We start from the raw sequence: 14,260 nt of genomic DNA on the forward strand, positions 1-14,260 counted from the left end.
CAACGGTGACCCAAAACAGCAACATTTTTTAGTTTGACCTGACCTGGAAGGTCAATGACTGACCTGAGAAGGAACTGGGTATCATTGGATTCGTCTCTTCCCAAAGAATCTTTTTGGGTCTTTACCGCGAAGCTCTATCTCCAACAGGAACGAAATGGCGCGGGAGGGTGGCACCCCCCCATGTGCGTTCTAGGATGGGAAAATGACATGTGCGGGTGAAGGTTAAAACTCTCGCCCGTATAGGGGGGGTCGAACGGAACCCCCCATGGTTTTTCGCGAATAACTCGCGTAAAAAGCGGCCGATCACGACGAAACTTTCAGTACCCTCGCGTTAATCAATTTTACACCTACCCTGAAAATTTCATGACCCTGACCCCAAGTACCTTTGACCTGTGACCTACTTTTCGAGACCATGTTTGACCGGAATCGCGTTTCGGCGTATGTCGGCTCGCATTAGCCGCGCGTTTGCAGTCTTTTCGTGGTTCCAAGCGTTCAAACATGTGATATGATGTTGCCCCCATGCATGAGGGTGGGTGTCAAGGCCACCTGAAGGTCAGGTTAGGTCATTGACCTTTGATGACCTCGGTTCACTTTTTCGTGTTTTACATGTTTCTAGGCTAGTTTTTGGAGCTGAATTCGAATTTAGCAACCATATGAACATTTACGAAGTAGTTTTGGTGCCTTCGTATTTCGTAACATGTTACGAAGCTGTCATAGGCGGTTGACACCTACTAGGAATACCCGGTGGCCGGCAGGACCCCTACTGGTTGACCTGACCTGACCTGACCCGACCTGGACTAAATGCATAAAGACATCATCTGTGATCAAAACTAATATGAAATTCGTGATTAGCACCCCGAAAACCCCTATAGCAGCCACACTTGACGACGTTCTAACAGGTCCCGATTTTGCCGACTTTTGGGTCATTGACCTGACCTGCAAAGTCAGCCAATGACCTAGGACCCTAAAATTAGATATCATCGGTTTCCTCTTGTCACGGGCAACACGCTCGTTTTTTTCCGCGAAGCTTTAGCTCGATCAGGGGCGAAACGGCAAAGGGGGGGGGGGGATCCAACGGACCCCCCCCCCGCTTATAGGTACGTTCGCGGCTGGAAAAACACCAATACGGGCGAGGGTTAAGTTTTTATCGACGGAGCTCACGTGATTAAAAAGAAAATGCTTTAGAAGTAGGTCATTCGTAAGGAAATTCTTACGAAAATAATCGACGTGAATACGGCCCCTGGACCCTCTTAACCCTCGCCCGTATTGGTGTTTTTCCAGCCGCGAACGTATAAGGGGGGGGGGGGTCCGTTGGACCCCCCCTTGCCGTTTCGCCCCTGATCGAGCTAGAGCTTCGCGGTAAAAACGAGCGTGTTGCCCGTGACGAGAGGAAGCCGATGATACCTAATTTTAAGGTCCTAGGTCATTGGTTGACCTTGCAGGTCAGGTCAATGACCCAAAAGTCGGGAAAATCGGGACCTGTTAGAACGTCGTAAAGTGTGGCTGTTATGGTTTTTTTCGGGGCGCTGATCACGAATATCATGTTAGTTTTGATCACAGATAATGTCTTTATGCATTTAGTCCAGGTCGGGTCAGGTCAGGTCAGGTCAGGTCAACCAGTAGGGGTCCTGCCGGGCATTCCTAGTAGGTGTCAACCGCCTCTGACAGCTTCGTAACATGTTACAAAGGCACCAAAACTACTTCGTAAATGTTTATATGGTTGCTAAATTCGAATTTAGCTCCAAAAACTGGCCTAGAAACATGTAAAACTCGAAAAAAGTGAACCGAGGTCACCAAAGGTCAATGACCTGACCTGACCTTCAGGTAACCTTGACACCCACCCTAATGCATGGGGCAACATCATATCACATGTTTGAACGCTTGAAACCACGAAAAGACTGCAAACGCGCGGCTAATGCGAGCCGAGCCGACATACGCCGAATCGCGATTCTGGCCAAACATGGTCTGAGGCCACAGGTCAAAGGTCATTGGGGTCAGGGTCATGAAATTTTCAGGGTAGGTGTAAAATTGATTAACGCGAGGGTACTGAAAGTTTCGTCGCGATCGGCCGCTTTTTACGCGAGTTATTCGCGAAAAACCATGGGAGGTCCGTTCGACCCCCCCCCCCCCCTATACGGGCGAGGGTTAAAAGTTGTGTGCCAAAAATAAATGCAGGAGAAAAGTCCACAAGTTGCCTTCTCCAGTCTCCACTTTGTTCTTCACTGTCATTCACACCAAATCCACCAAATCCACACGATATCGGGTTTAGTGCATTGCAGGGAACTGTGACGCAATATTAAATATCCTATGACGTCATTTTTATCGAAACTTGTTATCGGAAAGTGGATACAATTTATTAAGGCTTAACAACATGGCGGTGTGTGTGAGGAGCAGAGTTATTGGACTGTGTAGGACGCTTAAGATATCATATTGTACGTTTAATGGTCTTAAAAGAACTATTGACAGGAAATGTTGGAAGAACAATGCTTTGTTTTCTACTCACCAGCCTCCAAGATCATTCCATTGGACCGCAGGTAAGGCATTGTTTTGTCACTACTGCGCAGCCATTGTAACAAATGATGAATTGTAGAAGCTGAAGCTCAGTTTATGTTTTATTATTCCATTTCATGCTATATTTCTTTATGACAACTGCTTTTCAAAGCTGTGTCAAATGTCTTTCAGTGTTTTTGGAGAGATATGTGCAGTAAGAGTAATGTAACCTAATTTAAATACTCTCAAGATGATTTCCGAGTTGAAAATAAACAGTTTGTGAAAAGTTGTCTGCACCAGCACTGTGTCACGATGAGTAATTGTAAAGGCTTGTACTGATTACAGACAGAGTTGAGAGTATATTCTCACTTGGTAATTTGTTAACATATCCAACGTTTCTGTTACCAAAACATTATTGCCGTACAAATACAGATTCACCAGGAGACATTTATTGACCAGCCCTTGATTTTCTCTAATGTCTAATGCTTAGTCAAAGTGCATATTTACACGTGTCCACTGATAACCCATTATTCATATCTTCCCTTAGATGAAACCCTGTGATTTCTGTTTTTGAGACTCCCTGCTTGTTGTTATCTGGGCTTATTAGCAAACAACTTGTTTTGGAGTGTGCTCAGTGCTCACCATAGTAGATAGGAAAGAGGCATAGGGAGCGGATGCTCATAGGATGCTCCTAGCCTAATAACCTGTATTTGGCGCTATATGCTAGGCTATTTTTCAATTAGGTTGACAGTCTGAGTTGCCTAAGTTCATATTCCATGTCATGTGAACATAAGGAGACAGGTGTATTTAAATATTTGAAAGATTCTACACATTTTATAGGATGGTTATCGATGGGTATGCCTTCATTGTGAGTGACACAATTACTGAGCTGTTTTCCCTATTTCAGTGAAGCAGCATGGTGACTATGAATGGCAGGATCCCAAATCTGAGGATGAGGTGTAAGTATAAGTATATAAGTGATGGCATTTTGTATTTAACATCAGGTTACATAGTCCTGATTAGAAGTAAGCTTAGGTATTTGATTTCTTTGTCTTCAAAATCAACATGCACAAAATTAGGCAAGGTTATTATTATAGCTATCATATCATCATCTGGATTAGATGAATTGATGTCAGTGTAATTTAGTGATAGAGCATGGTCGCTTGTTTCTTCCTACTTTTGACACTTATCTTTCTCTGCTACTTCAACCCTCTCTGCAAACTTTGTGTACCTACTCTGAGCTGCCATGTATGAATAACAAGTTCGTGATTCTTTTCAGAGTCAATGTCACGTTTATCAACCGAGATGGCAGCCGCGTCCCTGTCCGAGGGAAGATCGGGGACAACCTCATGTACCTGTCGCACAGATACGGCATAGAGCTGGAAGGAGCGTGCGAGGCGAGCCTGGCGTGCTCCACGTGTCACGTGTACGTGCACCCCGACTACACGGATCGGCTGCCGGAGCCGGTCGAGGAGGAGGAGGACATGCTGGATATGGCCGTCTTCCTCAAGGACAACTCCCGACTCGGTCAGTGGACGCTGACGAGACGCATCAGGTTCAGAGGACTGTGCTAAAGAGTTTGATTGCTCGAACCATTCGATGTTAGGTTGTTACACAAACTGTAATCAATGGGAATCGTATGCAAATAGTCGACTAGCCAGTAGCCAGGGTCATGCCGCCGGTACATTTGTATCCTTGTTTCCTTCAACGTAATTTTAGATATGAAAGACGTCTCGTCTTCCATTGTAATAGTTTCACATGATCAATTGTGATTTGTAAGCTATCGCTATAAGCTATCATTTCGAAGATTTTTATCTGCCTTCACCTGACTCTAGCTGGGTTATCTCATCTCATGTCTGACCCCTTACCTTTCTCTGCTCCCCAGGCTGTCAGATCATCCTAACCAAAGACCTGGATGGAGCAGAGTTCACCCTACCGGCAGCCACCCGCAACTTCTACGTGGACGGTCACGTGCCTACTCCTCACTGACTGGCGCTGGAGCTTCAGAGGCAGGTCACCTCCTTGTTCACCCGGTCAGACTGTAGAAACGCAGCTCTTCATGGGAACGCCACCGCCGCCCCGCCGCTGGCCGGTGTTTTTGGGGCCCGGTGGGGCGGTGGTGGTGATATAGTGATCAGGTGGGGTAGGGGTGATGTGTGCTCAACGGGTGGCGGGATCGGGACGGGTGGGATCCGCTGTGGGGGCTGGTGGGGCGGGGGTGTCTGATAGAGGCTGAGTTGGGATATCTGCTGCACGGCCTTGTCAGCTGATTCTGGTTGGTTGCTGCGTTGTGTTTCGTGAAAGTGTGTTACAGCTTGGCATAACCAAATGGTGAACTTTTTCGATCCACTTTTCGCAGCTTAAGGGTACTGATTTGTGGATACCTTCAAGCCCCTCCTCCCCTGCTTTAACATTGTTTGGCCTGACCATTTTCTAATATGTAATGGGCGCCGATGACCACCTCAGTCCGGGCGCCCTAAATCCCCATATCATCATCTTCAAAGGGAGCTAATATCGTCATTCTTTGTGTTTCGGAGATAACCAGCGCATCTTTATCTGAACTTTGTATTATTCATTATTGACTAAATAGTTATTTCACCATACTTTAAACCATGCTCGCCTTACCCGTAAAGTTGGTGCGCTATTTCAACGCCCGCGCCAGCTTGGTCTTCATTGCTAGACTGTTGAATGTGTACTGCCACGAGTGAATCATTTATCGACAGCAGAGCCTGAGTGGTGATAGCGTTGTTCCATTGGCCAGTCCCTGACCTGGTGTATGCGAACAGTTGGTTATAGAGCAGCGTTGTTAGCTGTCCCCAATGTATCGTGATGACGCGTTGAAATGAGATCTGGGTACTTAGATCGTCATGTGAAATGTGAGTGATGTTGAATAGCGCTGACCAGTGTAGTATTATGAAGGCTGGAACACGGAATGTTCCTGATGCCATTTAACTGGCTTTCAATTTTCTACTGAGCTGTTGAACGCTTACAGGCGTTTGTTGTGACGTAATGAAGATATATCCATGAAACAAATTAATGTCGTTTGAGCTGGCGCTGGCGTGCAGACCAAAAGGGACAACGAATCCACTAGGGCTTTTGTTACTGACCATCAGCATCAGAACAAAGTTATGTATTTTGATGTTGGCTCAGTTTAAAGGGAGGGGCTGGCGTAGTCCGGACTGAAGCGACACCTTGCGACCACTGAATAGTTATCGAACTCGAACAGACAAGTGTGGCGTCGGGCAAGGTGGGCGGAATGGAAAGTGATGGTGTTTACTTCCGACCCGTTTACTGATTTTACATGACCGTCACAAACGTCATCTCCATTTATTTACCACGATTCTCGCGCGCGCGATAATGTTGAACTCGCCGAGAGCTCTCGTTCGTGTAACGCAGCTGGGCCGTAGGCGTCACGGACATTGAAAAAAGACACCGCGTCGAAATAACACACACGAATACAGCCTACTTGTGCCAGCTGACAATGGTATAAAATTTCGTCAAAACGTAAGGTTCTTCATATGAGCGCTCTTATACCTATGGCATACAATATTCTCGCACATTTGTAGTTTGTGGAGCTTCGCTCCCGATGAACGTCGTCTCAGCGTCGGTCGGCGGCGTTACGGCGCCCGCTCCGCTCCGCCGCCGCGCTCCAAAACACTGCCACCCCGGCCGGAATGTACCCTCTCCGCAGAAAACGATCACATACCGCCGCCGCACTGAATGGTCAGAACTGCACTCCGCCGGCACTGGCGGCGCCGCCGCGGCCGGTGGCGCCACCTACACCGGCGACGGTGGCGCCGCCTGTGGGCGGCCGGCCGGCGTCTACCGGCCGTTGGGCAGGATCTGCCGGCCGGCGCCGTAGGCGGTCATGCCGGACTGGTTGGCGCCCTGGTTGCTGCCGTACTGCAGGCCAATCACCTGCTCGCCCTTCCTCAATACATCTTCGCTGAAGTGCCTCTTGTTCTCGTCCGCCACCTTGACGCCCAGCGCCGGGCCGTTGAAGCCCTTCTTTTGCGCCTGGAACGGGAATGATACGCAATTAGTGGTGCCAGACAAATTATTACCAGCCATGATTTGCACAGAGCAGGTAGACGGTGCAGCTGAGAGGCTGCGGCTCATATTACATGCAAAAGTCATTGGTCATGTGCACGGAAAAAGCATTAATGCATGCTCTAAACCGTTACGGAAAATTAAAATTTGATCGCGAAAGCTTCAAATGTGTGGGGAGGTGATGGTGATGGAATGCAAATTGAGAAACGTTATCATTCCCTCACATGGTGCTTAATATTCACATTACACCATTTAAAGGTGACGGAATCGTGTTCATCAGTGAAAAATGCAGTGTAAGTCGCCACACAGCTTCACAGTTCACACTAACTGAGCAAGTGAGCAGTGCATGCCCACTATTTCGAATAACTTTTTACCATGAAGTATAAGCACAATGAAAACACGTGACGTATCTGGACCACGGACGGAGTAGCGGTTCCCAAAGTCGGCCGTCTCACGCCCACATTACCGTCCAGGTGTAACACATGTAACGGCCTGGTGAGCGACCTCTGACCTCTGTAGCGTCCGGGGTGTTCCTAAGCTAATGGCCATCAGCCCAGACACCGGCCGTCAGAAACCGTATTATTATGCAGTCAGGCCGGTGTTCTAGCGCCTGGGGCAAGCTGAGGCGAGTCTATGGCGACCACAACAGCGAATTAAAGTTTAAACCTGTGAGTCGGTGTATGTGATAGTTCTGTTGTTCGCTCTTTTATGTCCCAGCCTACGGGGTTCCTAGCATATCCCAAGGCCGTCTCAAGGATGCCAGGCATGGACTCCCTCTGGGTACTATTTGACCAGCCACCACTGGCCTCAGACAGCTCATTTGACCTGTATTCATTCGTGATCAGTGTTCTGAGAGCTGAATTATATCTGTAGCGTGTGCGGCGAGAGGCGCCACGGAAAGCCTGGGCGGGAGGGGGAGAACGAGACGAGACGAGGTGGCACGCAGTCTAGTGTGAGGGCGTGTCTCGGCATAGATGGGACGAGGAAATGGTGTGCTGGTGCGTGCGTCGACGTTATTTCGGCATCTTCCGTTCAGTTGCGGGGGGGAGGGGTCTGGGTCTTGGTGGACCAGCGACATAATTGTCTGATATGTGGATTTATGGTATTTGTCTTACACACTGAAGCCATTTTATGGTCGGGCTGTAATGTATGGCACACATCCGTTTTTGCTTATCTATTGATAGGAATGCGAGGTTATACCAGCGCTCTCTGGCCAAGAAAGGTGTTTGTCTGTTAACTTACCACTCCTCCGAGGGCGTACAGGCAGTCAACCACCTGAAACCAGAGAGAACAAACCGTCACGAAAGGCACTTACTGACCAACGATTCATCGGTTTATCATAGCTATACAGTAAGAACCAGGGCGATGATATGTAGGTGCAAGCACACACCCAAAACAGGCAACATTAGTACACTCAGTGCAATGTTAAATAGTTCAAAACAATGATTATACAATCATTACAACTTAGAGTTGTCATTGATCGCCACAAGCTTTGAAACGGTGTAGGTACGGTAACTGATACCGCAGCCAGCAGAAGTGAGTCACCGCAGGAGAGCCAAACATGCAGGTCAACACTTAGCACCACTGTTTCCATCGCTATATAACCGTGTTCACTTATTATTGCCTATACATTCATTATCACTTTGGTCACTAGCGCTGTCACTATTGCTATCACTACATGTGCCGTCACAATCGTCACTAACGCTGCTAACTGTCGTTGCTAAGGCCGAGCTGTCGCAGCCGCAGAGCGTTACTAAGCAGCAGCTACGCTCGTGTTACCACGCAGCGCAGTGGTAGCACGAGCCGCTTTCGGTGGTCAGAGGGCCTTGGGTTGGGTTGTCTTTGGTTGGCGAGGTAGGACAAGGGCATCGAAAGCCAGGCTGTGCAAGGCGACAGTTTGGGGAGACTTTTGGTCAGAAAGTCAGACATTGTTATTATTACTGACAGACTAAAACGGGCTTCTCATCGCACTTCTTTACCCTTTTTACCGAGACAACAATTTTTACCAATTGTGATGCATTGCATTAACGACTAACGACTCGTTTGATCTAAAATACTGCGTTTCCAAGGGCAGAACTGAACAATACTAGCGGCAGACGTTTTGCTATTCACATAACGACCGCCATTCCGTCTCCCATGGCCGGGGTCGGGTGCATGACGGTCATTCAGCGCAGTAATTGCATTCGCGGACTGTGACTGCGGCGATGTGCCGTCCGATTACAGCCATCAGTGACCCTCTCTGGGTATCAGCCGCCGTGTCCCGGTCCGCCGAGGGGTGCGAGTCGCTGACATCACCTCATTAGGACCCAGCTCGGGCCGTGCAGCGTGTGTCTGATGGTATGTCGTCAGGCTGGCCGGGGCCCTAAACGGGCAGTCGGTAGCCGCAGGAGTGTAGGAGCGCAGTACAGAGCTCTGACCTCCAATGTTTCGATGCTGTTGTAGAGTTTAGACTGATTACAGGCGTCCAATAACTCCACATAAATCGCATATGGTTTATTGGCCACCGACTGCCTCATTTACACAATGAGGTGTTACTTCCTACTATCTTGCCGCATCATGATATGCCGCACCGTACCGTGACGTACCGCACCGTCCTGTTCCATCTCGAACTGAGCTGCGCCACCCGTTCCCTATACCCTGTGCAATGGCACAGACATGAAACAGACCCAGACCGGCGGGCCCGCCGTGTGTGACGCCGTGTCCCCTCGGTCCGCTCTGTTGACCATGCGACACCGTCCCGGCCCGGGCCTGGGTGTTCCCTGTCGCCATACGGGTCGTGTTCTTTATGCAGTACTGGTTGGCACTACATGTGGAACCGGTAAAGAGCTTGGAACGTGCGGTAGACACTAGGCATAAGAAAATGTTCAGACAAGTGAGCTGTGCTGATTTATAGGCTTGTGTTGACTGTAGCCTGTCAGTAGCAACAATCTAAGACCCGACAATAAGCCTGAGCCAACACAATCAACTGTTTCGTGTCAACTCAATCAGTTCAATCCGTATAATGACTCGAATCTTCAGCTCGCACTGACCATTACCCGGCTCTTGGGAAACCAACCAACACTTGCGTGTCATCAGTTATCGTCCAAACATGTCATCTCTCCAATTACACCCCGGGCTCATCATCAGGGCCGCCCTCATTGGGAGGTGAAAAATCGAAAGTAGCCGGATCGAATTAGCCACCATGACCACGCGGGCCGGTCCGCCTGCGAGCCCCGTAGCCTATCGATGGAGCGTGTCGGGTCAGGGCACGCGCTCACGCGTTCCGGTACCGCATGGAAGCGAGTGCTTTTAGGCAGCACGCGAGCAACCCTGTTACACGGAGCTGAAAAGCGGAGACATACCTGGGAAACAGACCTGGGAAGTCCATGTTCTGACATGGAGTCGGGGTAGGTCGGCACGGGTTCCGGACAGACGAGGAAGCGTGGATACTGGATAGGATGAGGACCCGGGACGTTGTCTGGTCTCGGTCTGTGTGAGACTGCAGATCCATCATTGATACCAGATGTTCCATTACATACATTCGAATAAACGTGTCGGGTCCCGGGTTCACGCAGACTGTGAACACCTGTGAACGTCTGACTACCGCACTAACTAGTTAGTTAACACATTGAACTCACCATGTAGAGGTTCTTGTTCTCGTAAAGGTCGTTCACCTGGAACAGGTCCTGGGGCTTCAGGCCGTAGCTTTCACAGCCCTTCAGGAACATCTCGATGTTCTCGCGCTGAAAACAGAACAAAACAGACGTGTGTCAACACTTCGAGCTGTAGCACACTTGTTAACGTCGGAAAACCCCTTTTCGAATGTGGAATTCACGGAAAACAAGGCTTGAACAGAAAGCATTGCAGAGTTAAGACATTTACAAAAGAAAACTTATTTATCAGATAATAAAAAAATGAAACAGAAACTTTAAATAGACACCAGAAAATAAGTTAACTTTTGTCATCTAAGCTCTGGCATCGACGTTGGCTGATCAATCACCTCAACCGCATCAAAGTTATAAACGTCGGGACGTGTAGACGAAGCCCGAGCCAATTGATTGCTTTCACCGACCCATTCATCCGGCGATACACATCCGGCGATACATATCCCTCTCAGTCACGTGCATCGTCTCCTCGTATGTACTTATATGTACAGAGATTTGTAGACAGGGTGGCCCCTCCGTCCGCCCACAGTGGCGGATCCAGGGGGGGGGGGCAAAATGGGCATTTGCCCCCCCCCAAACGGCATAATTTTAACATTACGCCTATGGACGATGCATGGAAAGAATCGATAAATTGTTATGGTTTGCCCCCCCCCCAAACCTCTGAGCTGGATCCGCCTCTGTCCGCCCACCCGCTGTCTCAGTCCTCCGCGGCTACCCATTGAGATTCAGCGGTCACACCCGAGCCTGCGGTCCAGCAACGCCGGCGGATACTTCGGCCGCCGTCCTTCCATATATCAGCCACCCCTCCCGACGTCTCAGCTCGTCCAGCCCCGGGTGCAACGTGCAACGTGCAGCGTGCAGCGGCCGAGCGAACAGCCAGCGTCGCGGCCTTGTTTGGAGGTGCTCACGCGCCGTCAGCCGGCCGCTCGTACACACCAATATCGGAGGGTTTCCGTCCAGATAGGGTGCATCTCATTTGGCCGGTATACGGTGCCGCCTTATAAGCACCTGGCCGCTGACTGAATCAGCCGGCTACGAATGCGGCGCGAGTGCGGCATACCTGGCTCGTTTGCAGTATGGAGGGTGTGTCCCGCATGTGCAGGCAGGACGATAAGACTGGTGGAATGGCTATAGATTAGAGAGAGCTGCTTGGGCAAGCTGCACTGACCACATGATTGGTTACAGCCTGTCGCACCTGGGCAGTGAACCCTTGCAAACTGTTCCTCGCAATAGTTATGCTGTATCCCGCAGAAAGGCAGCCTGACGATCCGCATCGAAGCGCATCCCAGTCAGCTCTAAACCGAATTGCTGAATTATTTTCCGCCTCTGTGCAGAACTATAGAGCTAAAACGTGCCCGGATGTAACTCCATATCCGGCATCCACGTCAAATAACCAGCCGGTCTCTTTCAACAGCAGTTGCAACAGCATATTATGTGCATTTGGAATAAAGGTAGCTATAATCAAATGGTGGTTCGTCTGTCCCCTCCCCTCGTCCAGCCCCAGCCTCCGAGCCGGGCGGAAGTCATGCCACTCCCCATAGATAAGACCCCGCTGATACCGAGCCTCCCTCACTAACGACGATGTCCGTGACAGCTGAACGTGTCGCTCCCTGCAGCACACAGGAGGGGGGTATACCGGAGGGAGGACTTGGGACACGGTGCGTCGCGTGAGGTGGGCCGGTTGAGGAACGCGTGGAATGCGGCCCCGTCAGCAGGGACTGCAGTCTCCGGTGGGAGTGGTGGCGGTGGTTACGGTGGACGTTGGTGGTAAGACTGAGGACATCTTTGGGCGTCGAAGGGCGGAACGACAGGGCGGTGGACGATGGAAAGGCTGGGTGGAACAAGCGGTGGACGGCAGTACGTCCGCCCTTCCTGCGCAAAGATGCATCAATAGCTCTGCAGCGGTATGCATTTGAGAAGGCACTTGAAGCTTAGTTCAGTGTACAGTGCATAACGCACATGCTCAAACACTAGAGAAGCAAAAGAGTCTCACGAGAGCGACTGCCGCGTCTGCTTGTCCGCGATGACTCCACGAAACACCACCACACAAAGACCAGCGGCGGTTGTTCTGGAGACCCGCTTCTGACGTAACCGACGACCCACAACCGGCCGCTCAGCTCAGCGGTCAGCCTCAGCGGTCGGTCGGCTTTCCTGCGTTCCCCGTACCGGTCGGATTCCAGGCCTCCCATTACGCGACCCTCAGCGGTCGCGGCAGTCACGGCTCTCGCGTGACGCTGGCAGCCAGAAAAACACCCCCGGCCTCTTTCCACAGCACCGCTGTTGTTGAAACTGCTTACCCATCCACACCGAGACGTGCATAGCCGGGGATTTCCGGGGACACGGACCCGCATCCAGGTCACTCGTGCAGCTCTGTCTGACGCCAGTGCGGCGCCGGTTCGAGACCAATTCGCTACCGATGGACTTATTTGGATCGATTTGTTGAGACGCAACCGGTCGGATCGTTGCATGTCGCAGGTAATATCGATGCAGTGGAGCGTTACTTTTCAGAGTTTTTGCACGTTCGAGTGACGTCTGAACATGACACGAGACGATCGTTGTCCATACAAAGAGCTCAATCGGAAAAGTATGAAGTAGCTCGCGTGTTCATTGTTTGTCAATCCCTTTTCGATCCATTTGAGGACAATGCACGCGTTCCAGTCGATACCAAGGCAGGATGGTACGGCCTGGTAATTCCCTATACAATAGGTACGCTGCAGAGTGCAGACCAACTACCATAAAAGTGTAATATGAATGCCATGAGAGTGAATAAAAAGGATAAATATTATCAGGTCTCTACCTGACGAAAAACTTTATGGGCACATCATCGGCCTTTGAAGCTAAGCTACGTCCTATATACCTACATATTTCAGGCATGTCAATATTTTAAAACCCCGACCTCCTGTCGGCTACGTCAGTGAAAGAGGATCCTAGCCGAGCGTCAGTCAGGTCCAGCACCCCTGCCGCGTCAGCGCGGAGGCGGGTCGGACACCCCTGATATATCAGCGCGGGGGCGGGTCGGGCACCCCTGACGACACCGGCTCAGGCTGGCCGGCCGGGTCGCTGTGGCGCCCTTCCAAATAAGGTGTGGCCGGTGTGTCACGTGCCAGCGACCTCCACCGTCGCGCCGGTCGGTCAGGAGGTCCGGAATGATCCCGATACGGTTACCGGTCGGCGCCCACCGGTCTGGGTCGGAGCAGTGCCGCCCCCGCCCCGCCCAGGCCACGCCCAGCGTGACGGTTCACCGTGACGCGGCGGTCTGTGACGTGACGGTTTGCATAGAACACCATGCGTTGTGACAGGCTGTTTTACATCTGCAGGTGACCAAGGAAGAAACAGTGGTGAAGGGGTCGTTTGATCGTCTCAGACAGACCGCTACAGCTGGGTGCCCGCTGTATCCCTATGACGTGGAACGGACATGGAGATTGCTGAACAGGTGACAATGTCGGAACGGTCAGCAGTCTTACTTTAATTCCAATATCGCTCATTTACAAGTAATGAGATTTATGCAATCATGTGCGGCAATCGATCGATTTTCTCCACTTTATTTCATGACATTGATTAAATTTAATACCTACATCCCTCCCATTGATCATTCACGAACACTGAATTCCATCACTCTAATTACATGCACCAATCTCTGCTAATCACATCACTATATGGAGCCCGGCCAATCGTTACATGCGGACCAACTACACGCGCGTCATGCCGAGGAACAGGCGACCATCCTGACACAACCATGCCAGTGGCGGTAGCCAGGCTACGGAGTGCGCCTCCCGTGTATCGAACACAGGGATTGCGTGGCGCGGCCCGGAAACTTTCACTAACAGAGGCGGCGGCAGTGGGTGCTTCAGGTAATATTACAGACGAAACACGCTACCAACAGGCTATTTATTCCGTCTGAGGGCGTAAGCATGCCGGCAAATCTGGTGAATAGCTGCGTTTAGCTGTCGTTACGGGTTGCGTTGTATGGATTCGTTCATTCATCTACGTGGTTAACGTCAGTTAGCCAGTGATCAATACAAATAGATGGATCGTAATTTGGAGAAAACAAATCTATGATGATTCTGTCATTAACT

At 50.4% G+C, this 14,260-nt stretch overlaps 2 protein-coding genes across 2 annotated transcripts in view; one reads left to right on the forward strand and one right to left on the reverse strand.

Annotated features, from left to right (window-relative positions):
- The first annotated feature begins 2,179 nt into the window (after nucleotides 1-2,179).
- On the forward strand, nucleotides 2,180-5,523 carry LOC122380568 (adrenodoxin-like protein 1, mitochondrial). The gene is made up of 4 exons (XM_043363825.1): nucleotides 2,180-2,534; nucleotides 3,398-3,449; nucleotides 3,770-4,017; nucleotides 4,376-5,523. The coding sequence occupies exons 1-4, from the start codon at nucleotides 2,372-2,374 to the stop codon at nucleotides 4,477-4,479; spliced, it is 567 nt and encodes a 188-aa protein (XP_043219760.1). The 5' UTR covers nucleotides 2,180-2,371; the 3' UTR covers nucleotides 4,480-5,523.
- Nucleotides 5,524-5,801: 278 nt separating this feature from the next.
- LOC122380567 (transgelin-3-like) overlaps nucleotides 5,802-14,260 on the reverse strand; it is a 29,424-nt gene continuing 20,965 nt past the window's right edge. The window contains exons 4-6 of the mRNA XM_043363824.1: nucleotides 10,158-10,262; nucleotides 7,783-7,815; nucleotides 5,802-6,507 (exon numbers count right to left, since the gene is read on the reverse strand). Coding sequence (XP_043219759.1) covers nucleotides 6,313-6,507; nucleotides 7,783-7,815; nucleotides 10,158-10,262 — 333 coding nt within the window. The 3' untranslated portion in view covers nucleotides 5,802-6,312. The remainder of the gene's footprint in view (nucleotides 6,508-7,782; nucleotides 7,816-10,157; nucleotides 10,263-14,260) is intronic.

This window comes from Amphibalanus amphitrite, unplaced genomic scaffold (genome assembly GCF_019059575.1).
Source record: "Amphibalanus amphitrite isolate SeventyFive unplaced genomic scaffold, NRLGWU_Aamphi_draft 000101F_arrow, whole genome shotgun sequence".
Taxonomy (NCBI): Eukaryota; Metazoa; Arthropoda; class Thecostraca; order Balanomorpha; family Balanidae; genus Amphibalanus; species Amphibalanus amphitrite.